Below are 26,298 nucleotides of genomic sequence, written 5' to 3'. Positions count from 1 at the left end.
TTTATCTCATTGTTACATACTTTTATTATAAGACAATACAGACCTGTGCCTGTAGGAGTAACCTGGGTCCACTGCCCACTCTGCATTGCATACAGCAGCACTTTGGGAAGAGAGAGAAAGGCCTGGCAGCTGCTGCAGAAGCCTCTTTCCCTGGCCCAGCACTGGCTGCTGTTTCGGTAAAGGGGCAACTGCAGCAGATACCTGCCCTCGTTCTCTCCTCCCTGTATGATGTGGGGAAAGTGGTCGCACACGCGTGTGGCAAATGCAGTATCATTTTTACATATTTCCCAAGGAGGCCACCTGGACACACCTCTCCCATTGGACACACCTCCCCCATTGGACACACCTCCCGTCCACGCCCTGACTATGAGGGAGCAGTTATTATAGTTACCTTCATAATCTATTTTTTCCAGAGAAATCACCTATTAAAAAACAAAAGCACAATTCATTAATTAGGTATTTGTGTTGTGTTTTTTTGAGTAAGGATCCAAATTAACAATTTTCTAAACATGTTGCTATGTTATTGATTAGAAAATATACTAGCACTTAAGCTTCATATACTGCAATGGATAGAAACAAATACCATAAAGTCAGCATGGAAGGAACATTTCTATATAACAATAACAAGCCCTGTATGTAATAAATCACTGAATTCTTATCATGGTGGGAAAAGAACAGATGCCTTCTGTACACGTTTCTAGTGGCAGTGTAGGAATACTTACATGCTCCAAAGTTGGAGGAGAGCTTCTCGATTCCAGGCTTGCATCACTTAGTACATCTTCATCTTCCACTGGTATTTCAAACTGTATAGAACACAGTCATAGGATTAACAACCAATTCAGTGACAAACTAAACTTTCTTTTTCTTACATTGGGGCAGATGTATTATAGCGTCTCTAAAATACTTCCTGCTTCGCCGACCAGATGTATTAACATCTTGTCGGCCGAAGCGGGGGAGCACTAACTCCCCCCTCCGGTGATGTCCCCTCCTGGAGATAGAGCATCAGTTTACACTGATGCGCAGTCTCCTGTCCCCCGGCCCACTCGACTGGGCATGCGCGGGATCTCGCTACTCACGCAAGTTCCCCAGCGCAGCCCAGAGCTAATAGCAGGGACAGCGCTGTCCCTGCTGTTCAGATAGGACTTCGCCAGCAGCCAAAACTGGCACCAGGCGAAATGGTCAGCGATGCTGACCGTTCATACATTCAGCCTGCTATCATTTAGATAGCAGTACCGATATGGACAGGGGCGCACAGCGCCTTTGTCCTTTACAGCATCCTGGCTCCTTCATACATGGGGGAGAAGCAGTATCAGTGCACATAACGTGCCCTGATACCCCTTCACCCCCCCATAATGAACGTTCATACATCTGCCCCTTTATTCCCTGAATCTGTTGATGTTCATGCTCAATAATGTAATGCATGGAACTGCGATTTCACCAATTTGTGAGAACTATAGTAAGCATCACCCTACTAGGTTTTTTGGGGGGTTAAGTTACATAGAGTTGAAAGATGAAAGACAACAACTAACTAAAGAACGAAGCCCCCACCAGACAAGGAACAATACCTCTTCTAGAGTCTCTTCAATCTCAGCCGGCTCATATTTTGGTGACCTTAGGCTGAAGGGGACAAAGACTGGAGCCTGGTTCAACATATCAGGCGCAAGATTGTAATCCTCTTCCTCAAAGTCTAACTCTGCATCTTCCTCCTCCTCGTCTTCCCGCTGCGTAGCCCTGATCTTTACCAGGGTGGTCTTCCCTTTGCTCCTATTGGATGCTGGTTTTGACACTTTGCTTTTGCTGGACTTCTTGGTCTCTGGCCGATGAGATGAATTTTCAGGTGGTTTGGGTGGCAACGGTGGTGGCTTTTTTAGCGGGCGTCCAAATCTAAAGTTAAATTAAATATAGCACCAGAATTATAACATGTCGTGTCGCCATAGCAGCATCACTGGATGGCATGCCTGCTGTACTGCAGAGATGGAATAACACAATGAGTAGGGACAATGCAGTGTAATATGCATTGGTGTGCCGCCTATCACGTGGGGGAGGTGCCACATGTCAACAAACAAAACAGGCCTCAGATACACCGGCCCACCAGGACTCTTCCCTGGGAGGGAGGGAGAATTCCTCCCCTGTGCACACATGTGAAAGAGATGTTCCTGTAATGCCAATATTGTGCAGATATGCCTTCTACTTATGCTTCGCACATTTCCAAAACACACACGAATGCTCTAATCACTACTAAAACATTAAAAGGAATAAGGAACCTATTGCCAGTGTTACAGATTAAACCCAAAATATTGCGATATAGAGGCATAAACAGGTTTATAGTTGTATAGACAATCTGCAGGGTGTGCCGTTACCTAGACTGCTGTGGATTACTCTGCTCCAGGACAGGGGCAGACTCATGGCTCATGTTCTCAGGTTTGTTGGGCAATGAAACCTGGCCCGTCTCAGAGTCTGACATATTTGATGGTTTGCACGATTTATCGGACTGCCGACTTCTCTTGGGCCCGTCATCAACGCACTCAGAAGCTTTTCTCTTATAGACTGGTGAGGATGCATGCACCTCTATGGCAGGATCTTTAGCCTTACACAGAAAACAAAGGAAAACATTAAACTTTATTCAGGAACCACAAATTACACTATTCCATAATGAACACAAAGCCATAGACACGCAATCACTGGGCATGATGTAAAGGTTATTATAAAGCTTGTACCAACCAAGCTGTACATACCTCAACACTATAGGGAGTAGCAGGTGTGAGATGAGTGCTAGACTAAAACCCCAAATGAGTGAGAATTTGCTCTGTGTGTTTTGGAGATTGATAACATGTTGAAAAATAAAGTACCATCGAAGCAGCTGTGGTTATTTCAAACACAGGGGCAGATGTAATAAACCTGGACAAGAGATAAAGTGGAGATAAAGCACCAATCAACTCCCAACTGTCATTTTCAAACAGTTCATTGGCTGGTGCTTTATCTCTTTACATCGGCCCCTATAGTCTGTAAAGTGACAGTTATGAGGTGATTGGTTGGTTTTATCTTTCTACACTTGATCTCTCTCCAAGGCCCTGAGCATGCACAGTGCTGATGTACATATTATTGGGTAGTCTCAGTAAGAATCATTTGTTATTCCTTTCATATTTGTAGGAACTACTCTAGATTTTATTATTACTTCTAAATATATAGATGTTTCTATGGAAATGCTGCAAGCCCACACTCCTTGAAGGATGCAAGTTGCACCACCACTACATTTCGCACCCCTTGCGCCCAGCTCTAACCATGAATTTGCACAAATTTGTGTGCAGCTCTATGGGCTTTGAACAAAATTGTGCAAATCTGAGTTTCTGTAAAGTGTGGCTGTTGCTGCACTCACTCACAGGCGCGAGAACATCTCTTGCAACTGAATCCCCTAAAAACATGGGAAAATACTGGTTGGCAAGCAATAAGTTTTCTTAAAGGTGATATAATAAAGAAGAATAATCCAAAGCATCCAGCGTTAGAAAAGATCTTGTTGTATATTAAACCGAGACGTTTGTAGGGTTAATTTAGAAAAAATAAAATAAACCTCTATGCAACTATCAACCTCCAATCTGATGTTGCGTCCAACTACTTGGACCACCCTCGATAATAAAAAAGAGTATATATATAAGCCGTGGAGCAATCTGGTGCCCTGACGGGCCGTTTCGGCGCTTCTGCGCCTTTTTCAAAGGGAGTTGAAAAAGGCGCAGAAGCGCCGAAACGGCCCGTCAGGGCACCAGATTGCTCCACGGCTTATAATTGTGCTGCCTATAGATCCATGTGATATTCCATGTTGATCCTGCTGCTGCCCGTGGATAAGTATTGACCTATTTCACATTATTCAATAAATGTGTTGATATTTTTCATTCAATACTGGATGTGCTGGTCCTATCATTTGCATTTGCAACTAATGCTGGTGGTATAAGGTTGTATTCATTTGTTGACCTGGCACTCAACTTTGCCTATTGAAAAGTGTGCGTTTCCCTCAAGTAACATATATATATATATATACACACACACACACACACACACACACACACACACACACACACACAGGAGAAAAACCAGAAAGCGCACGATGTGAGTATAATGCAAAGAGTACTTTACTGTAATAATAAGGTCACATACATGTAAGTTTAAAATAGCAGGTATGCAGGTATAATAACCCGGGGAAGCAGATCAGGCATCAACACGCTCACAGCGTATAGCTTTTACCACATCGTGAAAACTAAGCGCCCTCTTAAGTTAAGGATACTTGAGCATACTAGGAGTATTCGTAATAAATCAATCTTACATAGTGTCCCGAGACATTTTGCATCGTGCTGTGATTCTAATCTTGATTTCTTTTCTTTTAAAGCTTTAGAACATGTCACCCTCGACGAGAGAGGTGGTGATCTTTTAAATAAATTAAGCCGTAGGGAGACTTACTGGATTTTTACCATGAATACTATGTCCCCAGCCGGTTTAAACGAGGGTGTCGACATAGTTCCTTTTCTGCACTGAAGCCTTTGTTATCCATCTCATGATAGGCTGGACACTGCTGTCGGGTTTTCCCCTTTGTCCTAGCCTTAGTCTTGAGTTGGTGCCCTCTGGTGTGTAGATTCTGTGTCGGCATTCTCTGTTTTTATCTTCGCTGGTTTTTTATATATATATATATATATAATGTGTTTTCTTTCCTTGTATTTTTGTATTTTTATATTTTTGTATTCATATATTTATTATCTATATATGTAATTTTTGTAAATGTAATTGTATACAATGTTTGTAAACCTTTTTGCGGTATGTTGCACACTACCCATGTTATATATGCACGGTCACTTTAAAAATTTAATCTGACCTCTAATCAGGCATTGAAGTGAAGGTATTTAAATGCTGCCATGATTAAGCTGGGATACGCCTCCTGACGAAGTCATCTAATGACGAAACGCGTTGGGGCGGTCCTTGATGACGTGTTGACGCTGTGATCGTCTGTGAACTGTCCTGGTCCCGGTCTGGAGCCTTCAGCTGCTGCCGCGCTATACGCTGTGAGTGTGTTGATGCCTGATCTGCTTCCCCGGGTTATTATACCTGCATACCTGCTATTTTAAACTTACATGTATGTGACCTTATTATTACAGTAAAGTACTCTTTGCATTATACTCACATCGTGCGCTTTCTGGTTTTTCTCCTGCATGTCCGTCTTCTTGAGGTTTTGGTGTCACCTCTCACCAGAAAAACAGCTGCACTGCATGAACCACCATCATATGGACTTTTCTTTTAAACAAGGAACTATTTGCGCATATTGACTGGACTACTCTGTATATATATATATATATATATATATATATATATATATATATATATATATATATATATATATATATATATATTCACTGATTCACTGATGTGGTTTACAATCGCAACGATTACTCAATATTAATAAATATTGTGGGCAACTGTGCACATCAATTCCAATAATACATTTACTCATATAGGACTAAACACAGAAAGAAATGTTCTAATAAGATATTTAGTAATTGGTACTATAGTTGTATTGATAAAAGAGCAATGTTGTAATAACAAGCAATAGGAAACTACAAAGGAACAGGGCCTTGTTACCGCACACTTACTGGTAGCACAGGAGACCCCTCCACTTCATCACTTCTCTTACTCTGTGATGGGCCTGGCCTCTTGCTAGCGAGCTTTACAAGGTTGGGAACTGGCTTCACATGCTTAAAGCGTCTTAGCTGTGCTGGTTTGATAGCAGTAGATTTTTCCTCATTAGCCCTACACAGACATGAAAAGTAGATTTCAAGTTATACTTGAGCAAAAGATAACCTGATTGTTCATAATTAGAGGCCGGCGACCAGCCTGTAACAGTGTTACCACACACAGTTTTTCACGTGCCCCTCCAGTGGTTGCAGAGAGCAGAAATCGCTGCCTTGGCGCTAGTCATTGGTTAATAGCACCGACACTTTACCTGGAAACACCACAACGCGTTTCGCTGTCACTTCAAGGACAGCTTTTTCAAGGTCCTTGAAGTGACAGCGAAACGCGTTGGTGTGTTTCCAGGGACCTGCCTGTGATCTGCTATTATCACCCTGCTTAATCATCTGGACTTGCACTTCATCCCCACCTTTGGGAATTTATCCCTCAAGCACCAATGCACTTTAGAGAGGATCCCTACTCCATCTTGGTCCTCACGGACTGGGACACCTCCAGAGAACTATATGAAGATTTACAATTGGAGCACCATTTCCTTCATCAATACAGCCGCATCTTAGAGAGGATCCCCAAAGCCACCAAGTCCCTCTACAGGACTGGGACACCTCCATCAGCAAACAAAGGATTACAATTTGGACTCCCTATCTTCTTTATCCATTAAGTGCCGGGACTTTCTGAGTGACCAGAGCAGGTTATCATCCACAGACAGGTCTACATGCTATAATTCTCTTTTAATCACCTATATTAAGTGTTTTTATTTGTCCTTTTTTATAATATATGTGTTGTGCATTATAATTTGATTGCATCATTAAAAGAGCGCTGCACACCACCTTCTTTTTTCTATTGTGGAAGTAGTGCTACGTGTTTCGTTGTGTGCGAGAGTCTTCACCGTTTGTGGATCGCAACATGTCTCCATTCCTAAGAACTGCCCTATTTATTCCTCCTAGAACTCAAGTCAATAACGTGTGTGGAATGTCTACTCACCCTACAGTCAGTGTACTTCCGTCGCAGAGTTGGAGTGATGGGCATTCAACTGCACAGGATTTCATCTCTGCATCGGCTGACTGTTTCTGCATCTCGTTCTAAAAATAATAAGAACAGTAACAAAACAATAAATTATTAAAATAATGAACTTAAAAATTTTACAAATCTTAACGTAGATCCTCAAATATAAAGCACTATTATTATGGTTCATTTTCTTTGTGATGTAGACACTCAACAATACATATTAATTTGCCAGATGATGAGATTTGATCTATTAGTCAAAACAAATGACAAAGATTGTAAAATATCATCTTAAGCTAGGTACACACTAGACCAAGGTGTACCCGGCCGATATATCGTTAGTGTTGAACACAACAGAATGAATTGAAGGACGTAATGACCCGGCCGATGGACACCCCAAATGTTCCATTGCCTACTCACAGTGGATGATGTACTATCTCCGAGCTTTTCTCCAGTGCTGGCTTCCTCGGGGACAGCGGCCTTCCGTAGCCGGGTAGCTGCTCTGCTTAGATTTGGCTTTGGTTTTTGGAATCTGCCAGTTTTCAAAATTGGTTTGGATGATTCTGCGCCTCGCTCATCTCCAGAATCTATTTTTTCATTGTTCATTCTGAAAGACGTCATGTAATGAGTATAACAAAGAACTGGTAAAGTGCCAATACACTGTACATATACATTTTATTAGTTTTGATCAATTATTTGTAAATGGATCATATGAGATCACCACACATGGCACAGGTTTCTTCTAACAATGGAAGAATAAAGGAAAAACGGTACTCTTTACCTAGAACGGCGCCGCCGATCAAAATCGTGGTCATCGCGGGTAAAAATCGCGGTGATCGCGGTAATCGCGGGCATCGCGGGTAAAATTGGATGGTCGCGATGCCCGCGATGACCGCGATCACCGCGATTTTCCCATAGGGAACAATGTTAAAAAGCCTGATTGACCGCGATTTTACACTTAAATGCCTCAATGGACCCGATTTTGGCATATAAATCAATGTAAAATGGGCCACACAGCCCAAATAGGGCCAATGAACCGTTAAATGTCCCCCCAAATTTTTAACGCCACCCCACGATCCACGCCAACCCGAAGCGTGGCGAGCGCAGCGAGCCCGCGAGGGGCGGCGGTACGCGTCCTCCGACCTTTTCATGCCCTACTATCCACGTCGGCGTGGTGTGAGAATAGAATAGTGTGGCGAGCGCAGCAAGCCACCGAGCCCGAAGCGTGCCCCGCGAGGGGACGCGGATACCTTCACAGGTAGACGCGTCCCCTCGCGGGCTTCACAGGTGTCCGGGTCGCCACGGACACCTGTGAAGCCCGCAAGGGGACGCGTATAACTGTGAAGGTATCCGCGTCCCCTCGCCACGCTTCGGGCTCGGTGGCTCGCTGCGCTCGCCACACTATTATATTCTCACACCACGCCGACGTGGATAGTAGGGCATGAAAAGGTCGGAGGACGCGTACCGCCGCCCCTCGCGGGCTCGCTGCGCTCGCCACGCTTCGGGTTGGCGTGGATCGTGGGGTGGCGTTAAAAATTTGGGGGGACATTTAAGGGTTAATGGGCTCTGTGGCCCATTTAACATTGATTCCTATGGCCAAATCGGGTTGATTGAGCCATTTAACACTAAAATCGGGTCCATCGCGACTTTTAACATTGTTCCCTATGGGAAATCGTGAGCATCGCGTCGCGGGCATCGCGGGTGCATTTATGTGCGGCCGCGACGCGACCGACACGATTTCCCTGTTTAACATTGGTTTCAATGGGAAATCGCAGGCATCGCGTCGGTCGCGTCGCGGCCATACATTAATGTACCCGCGACGGGCGCCGCACTAAGTAAAGAGTACCGGAAAAACTAAATTGACTCCAACAAAAAAAAAAAAAATACACAAAGAAACATTATGAAAACAGAAAATGGTTTTAGAACCTGACACTTGTTAATCTTTCTGCACAATTGAATCGACAATGTAATGAATTGCAGTTCATATAGTAATGTATGCCCTGAAATTATCTATATGGACAGAGTAATGGTGCCCACACATGGTGAGATGTGTGCTAGGTGCGATTTGTGCTATACAATTTGTCATGTAATGTGTATAACAAAGAAATCTGACCGGTAAATTTGGGCCATACAATTTGGACTGTACACTGGGTAATGGTGTGTACACACGGGTACAATCAGCATGAAATTTTGACTATATAGTCAAAATCGCATCAGAATCGCATGCGGAAGTAGTGCTACGTGTTTCGTTGTGTGCAAGAGTCTTTTTACCACAGGTCTTTTACCTTGCGATCCCAATGGGCACTCCCGTGGCAGCACAAATCGAAACCCAGATAGACAGGGCTGCAATGACTATATAGTGCAAATCGAATGTAGATAGCATGAATTGTATGTAAATAGTACAGAGATAGGAAAGATTGCATAGCACTCGAATCTTAAGTCGAATAAGCAAGGGAATCTCACCGTGTGTACACAGCATAAGATTTGAACTACATGAGATTTATGTAGGGTCACAGCTGCTGAGCTGGTCCGACAGACGTGAGCCTGTCCTGTTCTCGGTCTGTGCGACCAATAATTTGCAGGCAGGATTCAATGTCCCTTCTGCCGCGGGATGAGAAGGGGGTGTGGCCGTGAGCTGCGGCCGGGAGCTTGTCAATTCCAGGCTGTTCTCGGCAGAACGAGCCTGACTGCTTGTGAAGTCGGGCTCGTTTTGACGAGATCCCCTGTTCAATGCTGTCGGGGAAGACCGCATTTAATAGGGCCCCGCAGTCATCTTCCCCATCGGGAGATGGCTGCGGGAGATTGATTATCCCGCTTAAACTACACCTGATTTTTACTACACTATAATAGTAATTACAGGGTGGATGCGATCTAGTTCAAAGATACCTGCCAGACATACACAATGTTGACAGTTATAATGCAGACATTAATCAAACGTCAACAGGTGACATGTCTACATTGTCAGAATGTCAACATTAGGAAAAGCCGGGTTAGGCTGGAGGATCAGAGGTCTATCCCGGAAATAATGGTCACATAACCCCAGGACCCAAAAGCTGCTGCAGTTGTAGGAAGCAGGTAAGTCACCAATGGGCTACCAAAACTATATGTGGACATGCTTACATGTTGGCATTTCACCAGCATCTAACATAATGAATGTCAGCACGGTCAATGTCGACATAATGACTGCTTATGAGATGACTGTTGACATTTTCATGTTGACATAGCATATCACACAATACAATGAAAGCACAGTATATGACTAGCAATTTTGGTTTCAGATACAAACACAGAACAAAGAGAAAGTAGCAGGGTGTATACTGAAGGTTAATGTAAAGTTCTATAACACAGAAACGTACATATGTGCAGGGTAATCTTTGGGTGGTGTAGCGGGCTCCTCTGTGTCAGTCCTTCCTGAGACAGGCACAGAACAGTGTGAATGATGGGTATCTAGTAGAGGGGTGGACGACTGTGTGACCAGAGGCACAGACTGTTCATTATTAGATTTGCCAAGCCCGGGAGCTTCTTCCACCTCGCCTGTGGACAACTGTCATAGAAAAAGAAGATTTTTTTTTATTTAGGGGTGAGTTTCTCTCCTATGTAGTTTACATTTCCTGCAGGTTATCCTATAGGAAATCAGCAAAAAAAGCGGGCAACACCAAGCCCACATCTACGCATCAAGTGTATAAAAGAGCTGTCAACTCGCCACTTACATTGAAATCTGTGAATATCATTACACTTTCCCTGTGTGAATAGGTTCAGAACATAATCAAGTAAACAAAAAAACCTTATATTGAGTATATATTCATTAATATGCAAATCAAGGTTTACTGGTTTCATTTCTATTCATATTGTCTATTATCGCAGGTGTTTTTGAGGACAGATTCTAATATTCCTATGAGAGGGAAGCTAGTATAAGGCTACTTACGGCTGATGTAGCCTCATCAGGATCCAGGACTTTCCCCACACAGGTCTCTCCTTTATGTGGGCTCTTTGGTAGATTAGGTGAAGTCCGCGCATCTCTCTTAGTCACTGCCCGACCTAGGTTTGGCGTTGATCTCTGAAACCTGCCTCTTGTTAGAACTGCAGGTTTCAATGGTTTCTGGAACTCTTCTGTTAGCCTGGTAACAATTACAAGAGAGACAATTGTATTACATACTTTATGTACATGGTTTATACTGTATGAGAAATGTCAATCTTACAAATAAGATCAAATAGCTTTAAAAAACACATCCGATTTGGGACGATTTTTCGGACTGATCTATCGGGATCGGGTGAAATTGGCCCAAATTGGATGGGCACCTTAAGTAGATACTGGTGTAGGAGTAATTTGTAAAAATGTAGGGCAGCATAATTATCTGAGTTTTTATAATTTTATATTATTTTTAGAATACAAGTCAAACAGAACCAAAGTCAAACAGAACCAAAGTCAAACAGAACCAAAGTCAAACAGAACCAAAGTCAAACAGATACTTACTTAACACTGCCATTGGGCTCCAGGTCTCCTTTTGAAGACGTTGCAGAGTCTGATGACAAGGAGCAGCACTCCTCCTGTACACTGCTTTCATCAGAGGGGACATCACTCACAAGCTCTGCAGTCTACAATGATGATTATTTCTATTATGGCGTGGCAAGCAGCACAAAGCCAGATGGAGGACTTAATACATATAAACATACATAACATACTAACTTCCCAGGCTATGTACACTCAAACAATGTCTATGCAAATAGAAGTACAGTAGTTACAGACCGTGATCCCTCCCAAACATCCAATGCCTGACAAAGCACCACAAATCATAAATGCCAGGCAGTGCTCCCAATAAATATCAATCATTATATTTGCCAGGTTTTTTTGGAACTTGTTCCAGAACTTCTAATCCTGTGCTGATACAAAGAGAGAGCTACAGACCCCAATAGAAAACCCAATGATATCACCACCTGCACTTTCTTAGAACACAAAGTGCGGCATTTGCAGTACTAATAGCCCAACACTGAGTCGGTCCCGGTGGACACAATACAATTCCGATTGCTATGGATTATTGGCGCTAAGGGCCAGATGTATCAAGCTTCAAAAAGTAATAAAATGGAGAGTGATAAACAGTCAGCCAATCGGCACCTGTCATGTTACAGGCAAAATGACAAATAGGAGCTGATTGGCTGGTTATCACTCTCCAATGTATCACTTTTTGAAGCTTGATACATCTGGCCCTAACACACAATATTGTTACTTACATTTTCTAAAACAGATAACGCAACACTGCTTTCAAGGGACATCTTCTCATGGCTGTCCATGGGTCTCTTCTCAGCAGCATTTTCAGATGTGGCCCCCACACTTTTGTCTTGTCCGACCTCCGTTACTCTTTTCCGACCAGAGATCTTTAATAGATTGGGCTTTGGCCTTCCCAGCCGGTCACGTGTCAAGAGATTGGGTTTAATAGGAGACTTCTTACTTTCAGCCTGAGGCACAGACTCCTTACTAAATACAACGGAGAGGAGTAAAATACAAGATTAAGAAGGATGATGAGATTTATTTTATATAGATTCACAAAACATAAAAAAAAAAAACGCCGGGCAGGCCTATTATTTCATCAAGAGGCTCATGCCAAAGCTTGTCCCAATATGTAGATTATTTTCTGCAAGCCATTGTCCGAGAGGTGCCCACAGTACTTAGGGACACCACAGATTTTCTTTAAAGGTTAGAGGACTTTGGGGATCCCCCTGCAGGTTGCTTATTGGTGACCTGTGACATAACAAGCCTGTATACTAATATTGAGCACCAACAGGGTCTTGATGCCATCAAAGAGGCCATTAGCACCAGTCGTGCATATACTGGCCCCCCCGGTGGAATTCTTTTTGTTATTGATTAGCTTTACCCTACACAAAAATTATTTATTTTAAAATTATTTTTATTTACAGTTACAAGGTACGGCAATGGGGTCAAACATGGCCCCAGCCTATGCCAATTTATTTATGTACTGTATAATAACCGATGGCTGTCGTTGAAAATCGGACTCTTTAAGTGTGGCAAATGTGTTAACTGCCAGCACTTGAATGTGGGAGACTCCTTTATTCATCCAATTACAGGGGCCAAATATGCCATTAAACAGGTTGACATATGAAAGCAAGTTTGTGGTTTATGCGATAGTCTGCCCCTGGAAGAAAATTTATGTGGGCAAGACGATTAGAATGGTAAAAGATAGGATTGCCATGCATCGTTCATCAATTAAACGAGCATTAACAATCAGGGACTCAAGCACACCAGTAGCAAGACATTTTTTCGAAGCTGGACACAGCATGAAAGAATTCAAGTTTATGCCGGTGGATAGTGTGAAACCCCTGAGGAGAGGGGTGACCGACACCTTAAGTTGTTACAAAAAGAGAGTGAATATATATTCACCCTGTGAATTCATGGTTCATGTTACATTGAGAGGCTGTATAAAACTGCAATTGTGGACAGAGGAATACCATATTGAACACTGCCACTTTACTTGTGAATTTGTATACTATTATCTGTTAGAAACCATTTTCACCCAATTTAATCTGTATAAATTTACAATTGTGGACAGAGGAATACCACATTGAATACTGCAACTACATTTGTGAATTTGTCTGCTATTATCTGGTTTGAGAGATCACTCTCACCTAAATCGAGGCTGTATAAATCTGCCATTGTGGACAGAAGAACACCATATTGAATACTGCCACTTTATTTATGAACTTATCTTCTACTATCTGTGAACTTATCTGAAACTATCTGGTTTGAGAGACCACTTTCACCTAATCGGTAGCCCTAAAAGTTTTGTATAGACCACCACCTTACGGTTAGAGGATATCCCTCCTCCATTCATAAACTGTGTAGAAGACACCTTCTTATTGGATTAATTCATTGCCCCTGATGAAGTCCTAAGGGATGAAACGCGTCGGGCCGCGGATCTGTACTGTATGTGGCACTTTTGGAAAATCCGAAACGGAATAAAATCTTATTGCTGGATTAACCGCCAATAAATGTACACTTGTTTTTACAAATTTTCATTGATTTATTGTATGTACCTGTGCCTTTACTAACAGCGAGGTACTATAGAGGTGCTGCTCTTTTAAGCGCATTATTGGAGCCACCATTCTTTCTCGAATTTATATATACAGGTTTAATTCCTTGGTACCTACAGGTCTTAATATAGAATTGAATCTGAATGTTGTTTTGTGAGAAGGACCCTTTTATTTTTGAATCGATATCTGATAATTGTGGTTTGTGAGCAGACATAATGAACCCTAATGAGCTAGTGATTTTTCCACTATCATCCTGTGGTGGACGGGTTTCAGAATGTACTTATGAGTTCTTGTGATCCATAAGCGAGTACTTTTGATAATTTAAGATGAATATCTTTGTCTATATTCTCTTTATATGGAAACTTGGATAGTTCTGTGCTGATGATTATGCATAGTTGATATAATTTATTCATGCAAGGGGGGGGTGTGGGTGCCTGTCAGAAGACATATCACACCGCAGCCTTTGATTGCTTACCACTACAAGCTATACCCAAAACAGGTGACTAATGGTTTTAGAAGTTAGGAAAACCCTTTAGAAAAGATGATACCGTGGTGCATATGTGGGATTAAGTTTTATATTGAAGCAGCCAGGTGATGAGGTCGGTGTGACTCACTCACGGACTCCGATGTTAAACGTCCCCCCTAGTCCTGATTACGTTGGTGCTGCGGGGAAACCTGCTTGCCTGGCGGTTGTCAGGACAAGCACCAGACGCTGCGCATTAGGAAATACCGTAAGTAGGTCACCGGATATGAGGTGTGCGTTCCATTGGTACACTTCCGCGCGTCAGCAGGACACTGGCCACCGGAATGGTGTTCTACGGGGGGAAGCTAGGTGATTATGCAGGTGAGCAACAGGTGTGATTCAGTTTGGCGGGCACCTCACTCCCTATTTAGCCTATGATGGTGGTCAGTTGTAATGTGCCCTTGATGAAGGAGGTAACGCTCCGAAACAGCTGTTGTGCCATGCAGTGACCTCCCTGAGATATGGATAAGTAGATGCCATTTCTTGTATATGGAATAAGATCATGGGCTATACTCATGATTTTCTCTTACTAAAAAGTATTTGCATTTAAACTGGTGGTGTGCTGGCTCTTGTGTCCTAACCAGAAGGAGAGAATTGAAGGATATTAAGCAACACTGATTGACAATCAATTTCGCATGCTGTTGTGCAAATGGTATGATAGGATGGAATTATAGGCAATTAGCAAGAAACCCCCAATAAAGGAGTTGTTCGGCAGGTGGTGACCACAGACCACTTCTCCTATGCTTTCTGGTTGATGTTTTGGTCACTTTTGAAAGCTGGTGGTGCTTTCACTCTAGCAGTAGCATGAGACGGAGTCTATAACCCACACAAGTGGCTCTGGTAGTGCAGCTCATCCAGGATGGCACATCAATGCGAGCTGTGGCAAGAAGGTTTGCTGTATCTGTCAGCGTAGTGTCCAGAGAATGGAGGCCCTACCAGGAGACAGGCCGGAGGCCAAAAACCCAGCAGCAGGACCGTTACCTCTGCCTTTGTGCAAGGAGGAACAGGAGGAGCACTGCCAGAGCCATGGAAAATGACCTCCAGCAGGCTACAAATGTGCATGTGTCTACTCAAAAAGTCAGAAACAGATTCCATGAGGGTGGTATGAGGGCCGATGTCCACAGGTGGGGGTTGTGCTAACAGTATAACACCGTGCAGGACGTTTGGCATTTGGCAGACAACACCAAGATTGGCAGATCTGCCACTGGCACCCTGTGCTATTCACAGATGAAAGCAGGTTCACACTGAGCACTGACAGTCTGGAGACGCCAAGGAGAATGTTCTGCTGCCTGCAACATCCTCCAGCATGACCGGTTTGGCAGTGGGTCAGTAATGGTGTGGTGTGGCATTTCTTTGGGGGGCCACACAGCCCTCCATGTGCTCGCCAGAGGTAGCCTGACTGCCATTAGGTACCAAGATGAGATCCTCAGACCCCTTGTGAGACCATATGCTGGTGCGGTTGGCCCTGGGTTCCTCCTAATGCAAGACAATGCTAGACCTCATGTGGCTGGAGTGTGTCAGCAGTTCCTGCAAGACGGAGGCACTGATGCTATGGACTGGCCTGCCCGTTCCTCAGACCTGAATTAAATTGAGCACATCTGGGACATCATGTCTCGCTTCATCCACCAACAGCCTGTCCAGGAGTTGGTGGATGCTTTAGTCCAGGTCTGGGAGGAGATCCCTCAGGAGACCACCCGCCACCTCATCAGGAGCATGCGTTGTAGGGAGGTCATACAGGTACGTGGAGGCCACACACACACACTACTGAGCCTCATTTTGGCTTGTTTTAAGGACATTACATCAAAGTTGGATCAGCCTGTAGTGTGTTTTTCCACTTTAATTTTGAGTGGAAAACACAACCACCATTCAGATGCAAATGATAAGGAACTCACTGAGTGTTATTATCCACAGTGCCGACTCCTGGAACTGAATTATTATCCTCAATTAATTTCAGTGAAGATAAAGGATCGGAGCACAAGACTTTTCCCGAGGGAGAAGAATCTCGGGCAGAGGTGGACACTCCATCCTCATGTAAGGACAAGCACGTCTCTTGCTGTAATACAAAACAAATGGATTATGCAGCAACACATTGCATTTCTCTCATTGCGGTGAGATATCTCAGTCACACAATTAAGCTTGAAATTTATTTGAAAATCCTTAAAATCTTGAAATGCCGCCCCATCAGAGAAACCAAAAACACACATACGTTTCCAGAGTGGGCGTCATTCTGCAGGTTGCTGGGCAAACCACTGCTGTTTGCAGAAGGATCACCAGAACACTTCACAGTGGTGGCTTCCTTCAGGTCAGACTTTCCTATATCAGCAGGCGACTTTATTGCACTGGTGTTGGGTCTCTGGAACCGGCCTCGTGCAAGGATTGCAGGTTTTATAGGTGATGCCTTCCGTTCTTCCTGAGAGCTAGAGGGTGGCTCAGGCCTACACAGAAAAATAACAATAACTAACTAAAACACGTACTGAACATAAATATGTTTGGCAAGACACTAAAGGGAGAGCGAATTCAAATAAAAACGCCAAAACATCACTATGACATCAGGATTCACACATTACCATATGTTAGGGTAGAAAATTTATTCTTTTCCCCCTCACACTTTTATGGTTTTTGTGGGAAAAATGAACAAAGATAGTTGTTGTGATTTACCATTGCCCAACGCTTCAAAAAGGCATTTTGCGGTCATTGTTATGAAATGACTAGACTGTATTTATACTATCTGTTTTATTCACAACACTACCTGCATTCTCCCTCTAATCCCCTAAATTACCATTTGAATCCAGTATTTAAGCTGGGTATACATCAAGGCGATTTGGTCCGATTTCGGCCGATTGCGACCAATCGGCCCGTTAAATCGGCCCAAATCGCCTCTCCCTGACATGTAGTCGGGTCCGATGCACGGTCCCGTGAGCATCGGACCCGACTAGGTGGTCGGACCGGCTGGCCGTCCGACCACCTGTTCTGGGACGGGCGCTAAGCAGGGATGCATGCGATCCATCACAACGGATCGCATGTGTCCCTGCTGCCGGAAGGTCCCGGCGGCTTGCAGTCCATCGGGTGTCCGTACACTGCTGCGAGATGTCGCAGGCAGTGTATGGGCACCTTAAGGGTTATACACAACTGGTTTAAATGTTCGAATACGGCCATTATACTTCATGCACAAACAGGTAACTCTAGCATACATACTACCTACAAAATAAAATGTTAATTTAAAAAAATAATAATAATAATTAATAAGATTATAAAATAATTCCTTGTAATGTTAGCTTTACTTTAGTTTTCAGTGTTTATTCATAGGCATTCTGTAGGCTCAACCAATTATGAAGATTGATGTCTAGATAATTGATCAGATTACATACAGTAGGTCCAGAGCGCGCACGTGAGAGGAGTATTAACAGTAAAGAGTGTAATAATGTAAATAGGTGTATTCTTACTTTTCCTCAACTTTTGTTGTTTGGTCCATGGCAGCAGCACATAAAGATGACAAGTCGTCAGTGCAGGAAGCCTGAGGTGATGCATGCGGAACGTCCTGCTCTGTTACACAAGGCTTAATCTTGGCTGGGATCTTTGGCAAGTTTGGTTTTGGTCTCAACAATCGTCCTCGTACTGGCGGAGGCGTCTCTTTTCTGCAAAAAAAAAAAGGCCATGAAGAGTGAATGCCTTATATAGCATCATATCATACGGTACTGTCCATGATTAACCTTTTTATCCTAGTAAGTGATATGTATATCACATTGTGAGTACATTTACTGCTGCCAGCTCCTAGAGCAGGAGTGGGGAACCTCAGGCCCAGGGGCCGTATGCAGCCCCCGTAGCCGGTCTGAGTGGCCCGATCACCCACCTGGCAGCTTTGCCGGGAATCAAGTACAGGGGAATTCTTGCAAGAGGTCGGTAGTTCTCGCAAGATTCCTCTTAATCAACAGCAGCCGGAGACTGTCAGCCCTACTCAGCGGCAGCCGCTGGAGCGTGGGACGGCTGCAGCAGCCAATTTGTAAGATAAATCTTTACATATGGCCCACAAAGGATTTTTTCCCCATAAAAAGGGCCCTTAGCACAAAAAAGGTTCCCTACCCCTGTCCTAGAGAGTGGAACTGAGCAAAACTCCAATCCCTTTTTCCCCTGAAATATCAGCCATATTGGTTTGGCCTACAAAAGGTATTTTTTCAATCTCTGTAGTCACGGGCGACACTTAATTTAAGACCAACATTTCCCCACAATCTTACTTGATATCCAACATTCCAGAGACTACAGAGGCAGCATCTGATCCCACTGGTTGTGCAACAGGAGACTTTGAGCCAAGATCATTCGGAGTGGGACATGGACCAGGAACGGGGGCAGAAGACACTTGTCTGATGCTTTCTTCAATGGAGGAAACTTCCATTTCTTCACTGTCAAGCTAAAATAAAAAGAGATAATTATGTATTTATATACACGAACCAAACATAGGGTAGTATTCAATGCAGTGGTGCATGGCTGGCGAGGGGGTTAAATGGCGGGGATCACAGAAAACCTGCGATCCTCGCTGTTTAACCCCCACGTCGGCCGCTCTCCCTATTCAACGTTCCGGAGGAATCCTCGCTGTCACAAGACAACAAGGATTCCCCCAAACAGCGAGGCTCACGGCTAATGCAGGGAGCCTGCTGCATTTAGCCGCTTCTGCGGCTGGGGGGAGGGGTTTCAATGTGTACTACCCATAAAAATAAAATTGGTGGTTAAGTATAAGGACCTGGGCTACTATGACAAGGGTCAATGTGTGATGGCGACAGTCATAAGCATCATTGCTGAACATTGGGGTAAAGGCTAGCTTGTCCGGCCTGATACCACAGAAAGCTTCTGCAGCTGTACAAGTTGCTGTACAAGTTAATGCTGGCTATGATAGCAAGGAGCATCACAGCTTGTTACGCAGCAGTGAGCACGTGAGCAGCAAAACTGCACTGGAAGAACTGCACTGGAAGAAGGTGGCCTGGTCTCATGAATCACATTTTACAGCAAGTGGTCAGGAATGTGTGTTATTTACCTGGGGAAAAGGTAGCACCAGAATACAGAATGGGAAAAAGGCAGCTGGAAGAGGCAGTGTGATGCTCCGGGCAATGTTCATGGTATTCATATGGATGTTACTTTGACATGTACTGTATCACCTATCTAAACATTGTTCCAAACCAAGTACAGCCCTTTATGCTGGTATTCCCTGATGGCAGTGGCTTCCATTCCATTGCTGCATGGTCCAGTTCTGGTGCTCACATGCCCATTGTATGCAATTGCGGCATTGGACAGAGGTTAGCATGCACACTCCTCACAGTCTGCAGTTACGCAGCAATCTGCGATGCACAGTGTGTTAGATCATAGCCAGCATTATATTTTTCAGCAATTTGTGCTACAGTAGCTGTTCTTCTTGGTATATTCGGAACATGCAGGTCAATATTGCCCAGGTCGTCTGTGCACATCATTCAGTGTGTGAGCCATGACAACAGGCAACAAACGTCATGAGCGATATTATGCTGAAGCCGCTCCCCGAACCTTCCCAGTCTCCAGTCAGGTGACCTGGGTGCCTAGGCAGATAATTTGGGAACCACTGGGCTATTGATAATACTGTAAACTAGGTTTTCTAACCTCTGCAAGTGTAGCCAAGTCTTCCTTGTGGCTCTGTGAGACAGCACTGGAGACATTAGTAGCGTGTTTCATTATTTCTGTAGGGATATCCTCATTACCATCCAGCTTTTCTCCTTTAGAAGATGCCTTTATTTGCACGTTAGGCTTTGGTCTCTGGAATCTGCCTCTCACATGTGGTGCAGACTGTTTGGAGGACTCCTTACATACATTTGGAGATACGGATTCCTCAGACCTAAAATTAGTCCAATAACAAACAAGAAACAGAAATATTGGGCGTCATCTAGAGTCGGACGCAATGCTGATGTTCATATACAGTAGTTGGTGTTTTATGCATTTGTGTAATTGTCTAAGAGCCTGATTGTGATATGGAAGCACAGCAAAGCAACTTTGTCAGCCATGTTTAGCACATACGTCAGATATCCAATGGCCTGAAATGCACTGAAATATTTATTAGGGGCTTTATTCAGAAGAGACTGGAATTTCTATTACATAGAAGCAGCAGTGATAACACAATATGGTAGCAGGTTGTGTGATGCAGGACTCATACGCGTACCCGCAGAACATTTCCTGTGCATGGGAAAGTACCAACAGTCACTAATTTGTGAAATTAGGCCCAATACTCACTATAGTATGGGGCTAGTCCAAGTGCCAATTGTGCTAGCCCCATTGTGGTAGTTACTGCAGGCACTAACAAATGGATAGAACAGACCATCCCCACTCAGTCATTCTCTGGTGTACAGCGGTGTACCTAAGATCTGCATGTCACAGACACAACCAAAGATAAATAATGCTAGCGTGGTTACAGGAGCATCCGACTCCGGATCACCCAATAATGACACAACATAGCTTTACCACCACTGACTGGTGGATTCCACCCATGGATTTAAAATGACAACAGAAACAAATGCAAAACCAGGCAAAATGTATTACCCATGGGTCATCCTACATTGTTGCTGCAGTAACTTAGCAGCTCATCTAGTCACACCTAGTGGTGAGCATTACATATGCAGATACACGGTCGCCACACACAGAATATAGGCATGACAGTGTAATCCGCAGATTTTGCTTGAGCATTCCATATACAGTACCTAGTGTATAAGATGCACAAGCCAGGAACTGCCGGCTAAATCATGTCATGCAACCCCCAGGGCACTGCGTATAGAAACTAGACGTACTGTAGGAGGACACAAACTACAAATGGGACCATATGTTATGATTAAAGTAGCAAAACTGTAGCACTATATGGGTGACAGACTGCCCTGAGCAGCCATAACCCAGCCCCATCATACATAGGTGTCCTCTGGGGTGGGGAGTGGTTTTAAGGGACCAATAAATGCACCACTGCAAGCATCCTGTAAATCTGGAAAGGTAGGTGGCCGAAGTTTCCTAAAAACAGGCCAGGGAATACTGCTGTTACGAAACTGGCATCCTACTAGCCAGATGCACAGGCGATGCCCTAAGGACACTCTCATAACAGCCAAGCAAAACAGCACCACAAGTACCAGGATGTTCCTTTACAACGTTAACCAAAAAACTGATCTGTATAAACAAGATGCTTCTATAGTATTTAAAAAGAAACTAAAAACTTAATGGCTTTATTGGTCGCATTATAGGAATACAGGGGTAGATGTATGAAGCCGTAATAAGGGAGAAGTGATAAAGTGCCTGGTACTTTATCACCGGCCAATCAGCTCCTAAATGTACCTTTATAAAGCAAGCATGTAACTTAACAGTCAGGAGCTGATTGGCCAGAGATAAAGTACTAGGCACTATATCACTTCTCCTCCCTGATTACTGCTTCATACATCTAGCCCACGGTTCTTGTTAAAGTGATTCAATTTGAATTGCTGCTATTTGAACATAAACAGTTTGCTAATTAGTTAACTCATCAGTAACTCCGTTTAGGCTTATGGATTTATTTAAGTTCTGCACTTACTTATCATACGGTTCCGTTTGCTTGTCCACAGCCATGGCGTCTTCCTCTGGTGTTTTCTTATCATCCACAGAAATCTAAGCAATTAAATTAAAACGTATATATTTGTTTTTAGCACTTAAAGTAGAATTGAAATTAATTTCTAAAAAAAAAAAAGAAAACTACTAATATTTTTACAGTGGAAAACAATCCCAGCGAAGGAAAGCCATCTAATTTAGAGAGCATTAATAAAATACCTCTCCGACATCTGAATGCTCACATGGACTGGACTGATGTTCTTGCCTTCCAGTGGATACTTCCTTCTTCACAGATGCTTTGGACAAGTTTGGAACAGGTCGTTTGCAGCGCCCAGGAAGTATCTGCTGTCTGACAACATAGAAATCAGTTCATGAACATAGAGTTTGCAGCCATTTTTTTTTTACGGACTGTTTTGATCATACAGTTTATTATCATCACTCACTTATCAACAGGTTCCAAATCTTGTTCAATAGCCTCTAAAACACCTGCACTGGGCTCTTTGGCAGAAGTGCTGCCCTGTAACATAAAAAAAAAAAAAACATTCACTAACTGAGGCCAATACAGCTGCTACGGCCAATCCGACAGTAACAGCAAATTGATTTTATTTATTAACAGTTTCTTATATAGAGCACATATATTCCGCAGCGCTTTACAGAGAATATTTGAACATTCACATCAGTCCCTGCCCCAGTGAAGCTTACAGTCTATATTCCCAACCACATGTACACAGACATTCTAGGGTTAATTTGTGTTGGGAACCAATTAAACCTACCAGTATATTTTTGGAATGTGGGAGGAAAATCGGAATAACCGGGGAAATACACGTAAGTACGGGGAGAATATACAAACTACGCACAGTTCGGGCCATGGTGGTAATTGAACCCATGGACCTCAGTGCTGTGAGGCAGTAACGCTAACCATTGCACCATCCGTATTGCCCCAAATCATGACTGATAGATATGATAGCCACAGGCATATTTACTTAGTTTGAACTAAAATATAAAATTTGTGGAAATGTTTAAAATAAATTTTCAAGCCCAATATGATAACTTGATTTTGTTCAATAGGTTTTAGAAAACCAGGCTTGCATAAATTGTAATGAAAACAATATCTGATTGTATGTAACACAAAAGTCTATACCGTTCGATCGATTGTCGCAGGGCTAGTCTTCTCTTGACTTGACTCAATGGAATCCAAATCCCCAAATGTTATATTTTTTGCTAAAGTCCCATCTGCGATCTGTGCTGCCGGCTGCTGATCCAGACTCAGATTCTCCTGCATGCTGGAAAATAACAGAAATAATTAAATTGCAAGTCATAAGTCATAAAAAGGAATATATGTTTAGAATTATCTTGGCTTTCAAGTCAGTTCATGTAGGACACAGGGGACCAGTTATACCCCTTTCACATCGCAACTAATTACCGGGTACAAGCTGGTTTCTTGCTGGTTTGACCCGGTAACTAGTGCGATGTGAAAGGGGTTACTGGGTCCTGCAAACGGGTAGCAACACGGTAATTCGAACCGGTAAAAAAGCAGAGTTCTTACCGGTTCGTTGACGTGCAGTGTGAATGGGTTAAACAGGTCAAGCGACCCATTTCCCGTTCACATTATGGAGGAGGTAGCATTTAAAATAGCCCCAAATCTAAGCGCTTCCTCCTCCTCTGCTCCCGATGACACGCTGACTCTCCGCCGCGCCCCCGAATGACGTCAGCGAACTCGCAATAATGCCAGTTTGCGGAGGGGACGTGAACATCCCAAAATGCGGGGTCGTGCAGGACTAAACCGTTTCAAAGTCCCGATGCGACCCTGCATTTTGCGATGTGAAAGCAGCATTAACCACCCAATTGCAGCCTTAGCACACATATGGGCTTCCCAGATACTGTACGTTTCTGATCCTTTCCATGTATTACTGTTGGCTCATTCAAAACAAACTGTACACTTAGCAGTTAGATAATACCTGATTAATCTAAATCACACTGTAGACAAGTAAACACTAGCACCCAAGTTTACATGTAGGCGCTACTGGTTTAGGCTTTGGTGTAAAGTGGACTGGTCATCTACAGACTGTAAAGGCATTCATTTTCTGTGCTGAACCAGTGTGAATGCAGCCTATTAATTCAACAGAAAGCATAAAACTATGAAAGATTATATTCTAAAAGAAAACCATTTGTGACTTACATTAATCATTACTGACCTGATACACTAATCTTATGACAATCTTTTAGCCCTTTGAGTGCCAACATCCATGAGAGATGTTCAAAATACCCATTAATAATGCCAGCGTTGCACACATTTGTTATATATAAAAAAAAAAAATGATATTTCCTATATAAGGTATACATTACAGCTCATTATGATGAATAAAAAGTTTGCTTGGCAATTTTCACACCTATTTCGGACAAATTCACTTGGCACTCAAAGGGTTAAATAGATATTTTTAATTTTAAACAATCATTTAAATACATGTGCCCCATATATCTAACCTCAATATGCCATGAGGAGGGATATGAGTCGCAAGTGAGCTGGTCCCATTAAGAACTCCTCTAGCACCTGTCACCTTTTTTTATGTGCCAAAAATGAATCTTGGTTACAATATGATGCAACTAAAGATGGGTACACACCTAAAGATATATCTGCTGATCAACTGACCAGCAAATATATCTGCAGATGGATCAGGCAGTGTGTTCTGCATACACACTGCCAGAACAGTCGGGACGAACGGCACAACTGGGTGGGCATTTACATGTGCCCAACCAGTTGAGCTGCCAATCACCATCAGCTTGCAAAGCGGGTGCATGGGCAGTTGGCGGATTGTATATACTAACACCAAGTGTGTACCAAGCATAGGACTTCTCTGGAGATTCTGCTTATTCATTTGACAAGTGACACTTGTGTGCAACATTGTCTGTATATGAAGCACAACAGAACTCGGTATGAAAATAATTCACGTGCCGTCGCATTGTAGCAGTTTGTATGCAGATTCAGCAACTCAGTTGCACACATATATACAAGTGTTGCATATCAAATTATTCAGAATTGTCTCCTGGTGCATGTGACACTAGCAGAGTCTCATGGGACCCAGCATGCCAGGAAGGGCTAATTGGTCCAACTGTAGTAAAGATGTATGCGGACACATCTATATACCTTGATAATTCATCAATCTCTGAGTGCCACTCGCTTTCCTCAGTAAAGAGCAGTAGTGAGGATTCTTCTTGAACGGTAAGAGAGTCCAATGACACATCAACTTCTGCAGTTTCACTCAATGCATGTGTATCATCCTCTGTATCTTCAGGTACATGCAAATCAAAAAGAAACCAAAATTATTTTATACATATTGCAACAATTTCATCATTTTTGATTACTTTCATCTCAGTACTCTAGAATCTCAACAGTGCATGTTTTCCAGGTCTACTCACAAAATCACCAGTGAAGTAATTGGCTCCACCTGTGGGTCTTTTAATATGTGCCAGGGAGTAATCAGTACCCTGTGCACCTACTGGGTGACCTGTTAAGGGTTCTGGAGTACAGAGTTTGGGAACCAATCGAATTTGCCTTTCAAGAAAGAACATACAGTATCAACTGAAGGCATAATAGGTATTTATCTGATAATGTAAAGTGAATTACACATTGCATATTTATGATAAAGTTCACAATTATGACTAATAATGATTGGCACTTGATATTTTCCAACCACGGGCTTATCTTTTACTCCTCTTTGGTTGAACCACTCTGCAAATCCCTACACTGCCCCCCCCCCCCCCCCCATTATCTCCAGAATTAATTTGATGCTGCATAAGGTTAGCTACGACCGCTTTACTAGCTATTCTGTCTCTGACCACGACTACCATCTGCCTCCCACGCTATAGCCCACTTATATGACTCCTTACCCCGCCTGACATGAGTCTCGTCCAACCTTTTAACAGCTCGCTTAATGCACAACAGTTTACTACAATCTATCCCCATCTAATACTATTCCCTCTGCATGCCCTACTGTACCTGAGGGATACATATAGATGACCAGCGGTCAGAAAACAGATGCTGGCATCCCAACAAAGGGAATCCTGACAGGGGTCAGAAAAGTACAGATGTAGCGCCTGTCATTCTTGCAGGGGCTGGCGGTAGATTCGCCAGCCGCTAGAAGGGGAAGTGCGCGCGCGAGACACGTGTGCACCCCATTACTACGGAGCTCTCTGTCGGTCCCCACCACTTCGCCGCCGGTCCCAGCCGCCCGATTCCGATTTCCCGCTCCCTCCCTAACCCTTTCCATCTCCCTGAAGCAGAGACAGGCAGGGTTCGTGTCCCCCAGGGGCGACCCAAGATTTGTGATGAAAGTCCCCCACATCAGAAAGGGGGCGGGGTTTCATTGTGGAGCGGGCCGGAGAAAGAGCTAGGAGTGGACCCTGCCCCTTCATTTAGTGTGAACGGGACCTGG

General features: G+C 43.5%; 1 protein-coding gene across 3 annotated transcripts in view; it reads right to left on the bottom strand.

Annotated features, from left to right (window-relative positions):
* The window catches only part of BDP1 (BDP1 general transcription factor IIIB subunit), a 99,449-nt gene that overhangs the window by 15,540 nt on the left and 57,611 nt on the right, over window positions 1-26,298 (bottom strand). For 2 of the 3 annotated variants that reach the window (XM_083151882.1, XM_083151883.1), the window contains exons 12-32: window positions 25,011-25,152; window positions 23,007-23,148; window positions 22,309-22,382; window positions 22,085-22,214; window positions 21,852-21,925; window positions 19,916-20,147; window positions 18,529-18,701; window positions 17,740-17,931; window positions 16,503-16,731; window positions 16,189-16,349; window positions 11,959-12,202; window positions 11,204-11,325; window positions 10,655-10,847; window positions 10,086-10,273; window positions 7,150-7,336; window positions 6,709-6,806; window positions 5,631-5,787; window positions 2,361-2,587; window positions 1,566-1,884; window positions 723-803; window positions 392-422 (exon numbers count right to left, since the gene is read on the bottom strand). In XM_083151882.1, coding sequence (XP_083008008.1) covers window positions 392-422; window positions 723-803; window positions 1,566-1,884; window positions 2,361-2,587; window positions 5,631-5,787; window positions 6,709-6,806; window positions 7,150-7,336; window positions 10,086-10,273; window positions 10,655-10,847; window positions 11,204-11,325; window positions 11,959-12,202; window positions 16,189-16,349; window positions 16,503-16,731; window positions 17,740-17,931; window positions 18,529-18,701; window positions 19,916-20,147; window positions 21,852-21,925; window positions 22,085-22,214; window positions 22,309-22,382; window positions 23,007-23,148; window positions 25,011-25,152 — 3,396 coding nt within the window. The remainder of the gene's footprint in view (window positions 1-391; window positions 423-722; window positions 804-1,565; window positions 1,885-2,360; window positions 2,588-5,630; window positions 5,788-6,708; window positions 6,807-7,149; window positions 7,337-10,085; window positions 10,274-10,654; window positions 10,848-11,203; window positions 11,326-11,958; window positions 12,203-16,188; window positions 16,350-16,502; window positions 16,732-17,739; window positions 17,932-18,528; window positions 18,702-19,915; window positions 20,148-21,851; window positions 21,926-22,084; window positions 22,215-22,308; window positions 22,383-23,006; window positions 23,149-25,010; window positions 25,153-26,298) is intronic. The other variant, XM_083151884.1, reaches the window with a different exon arrangement.

This window comes from Crinia signifera, chromosome 1, assembly GCF_055691185.1.
Source record: "Crinia signifera chromosome 1, ASM5569118v1, whole genome shotgun sequence".
Classification (NCBI taxonomy): Eukaryota; Metazoa; Chordata; class Amphibia; order Anura; family Myobatrachidae; genus Crinia; species Crinia signifera.
This window is presented reverse-complemented; position numbering and strand designations above follow the sequence as displayed.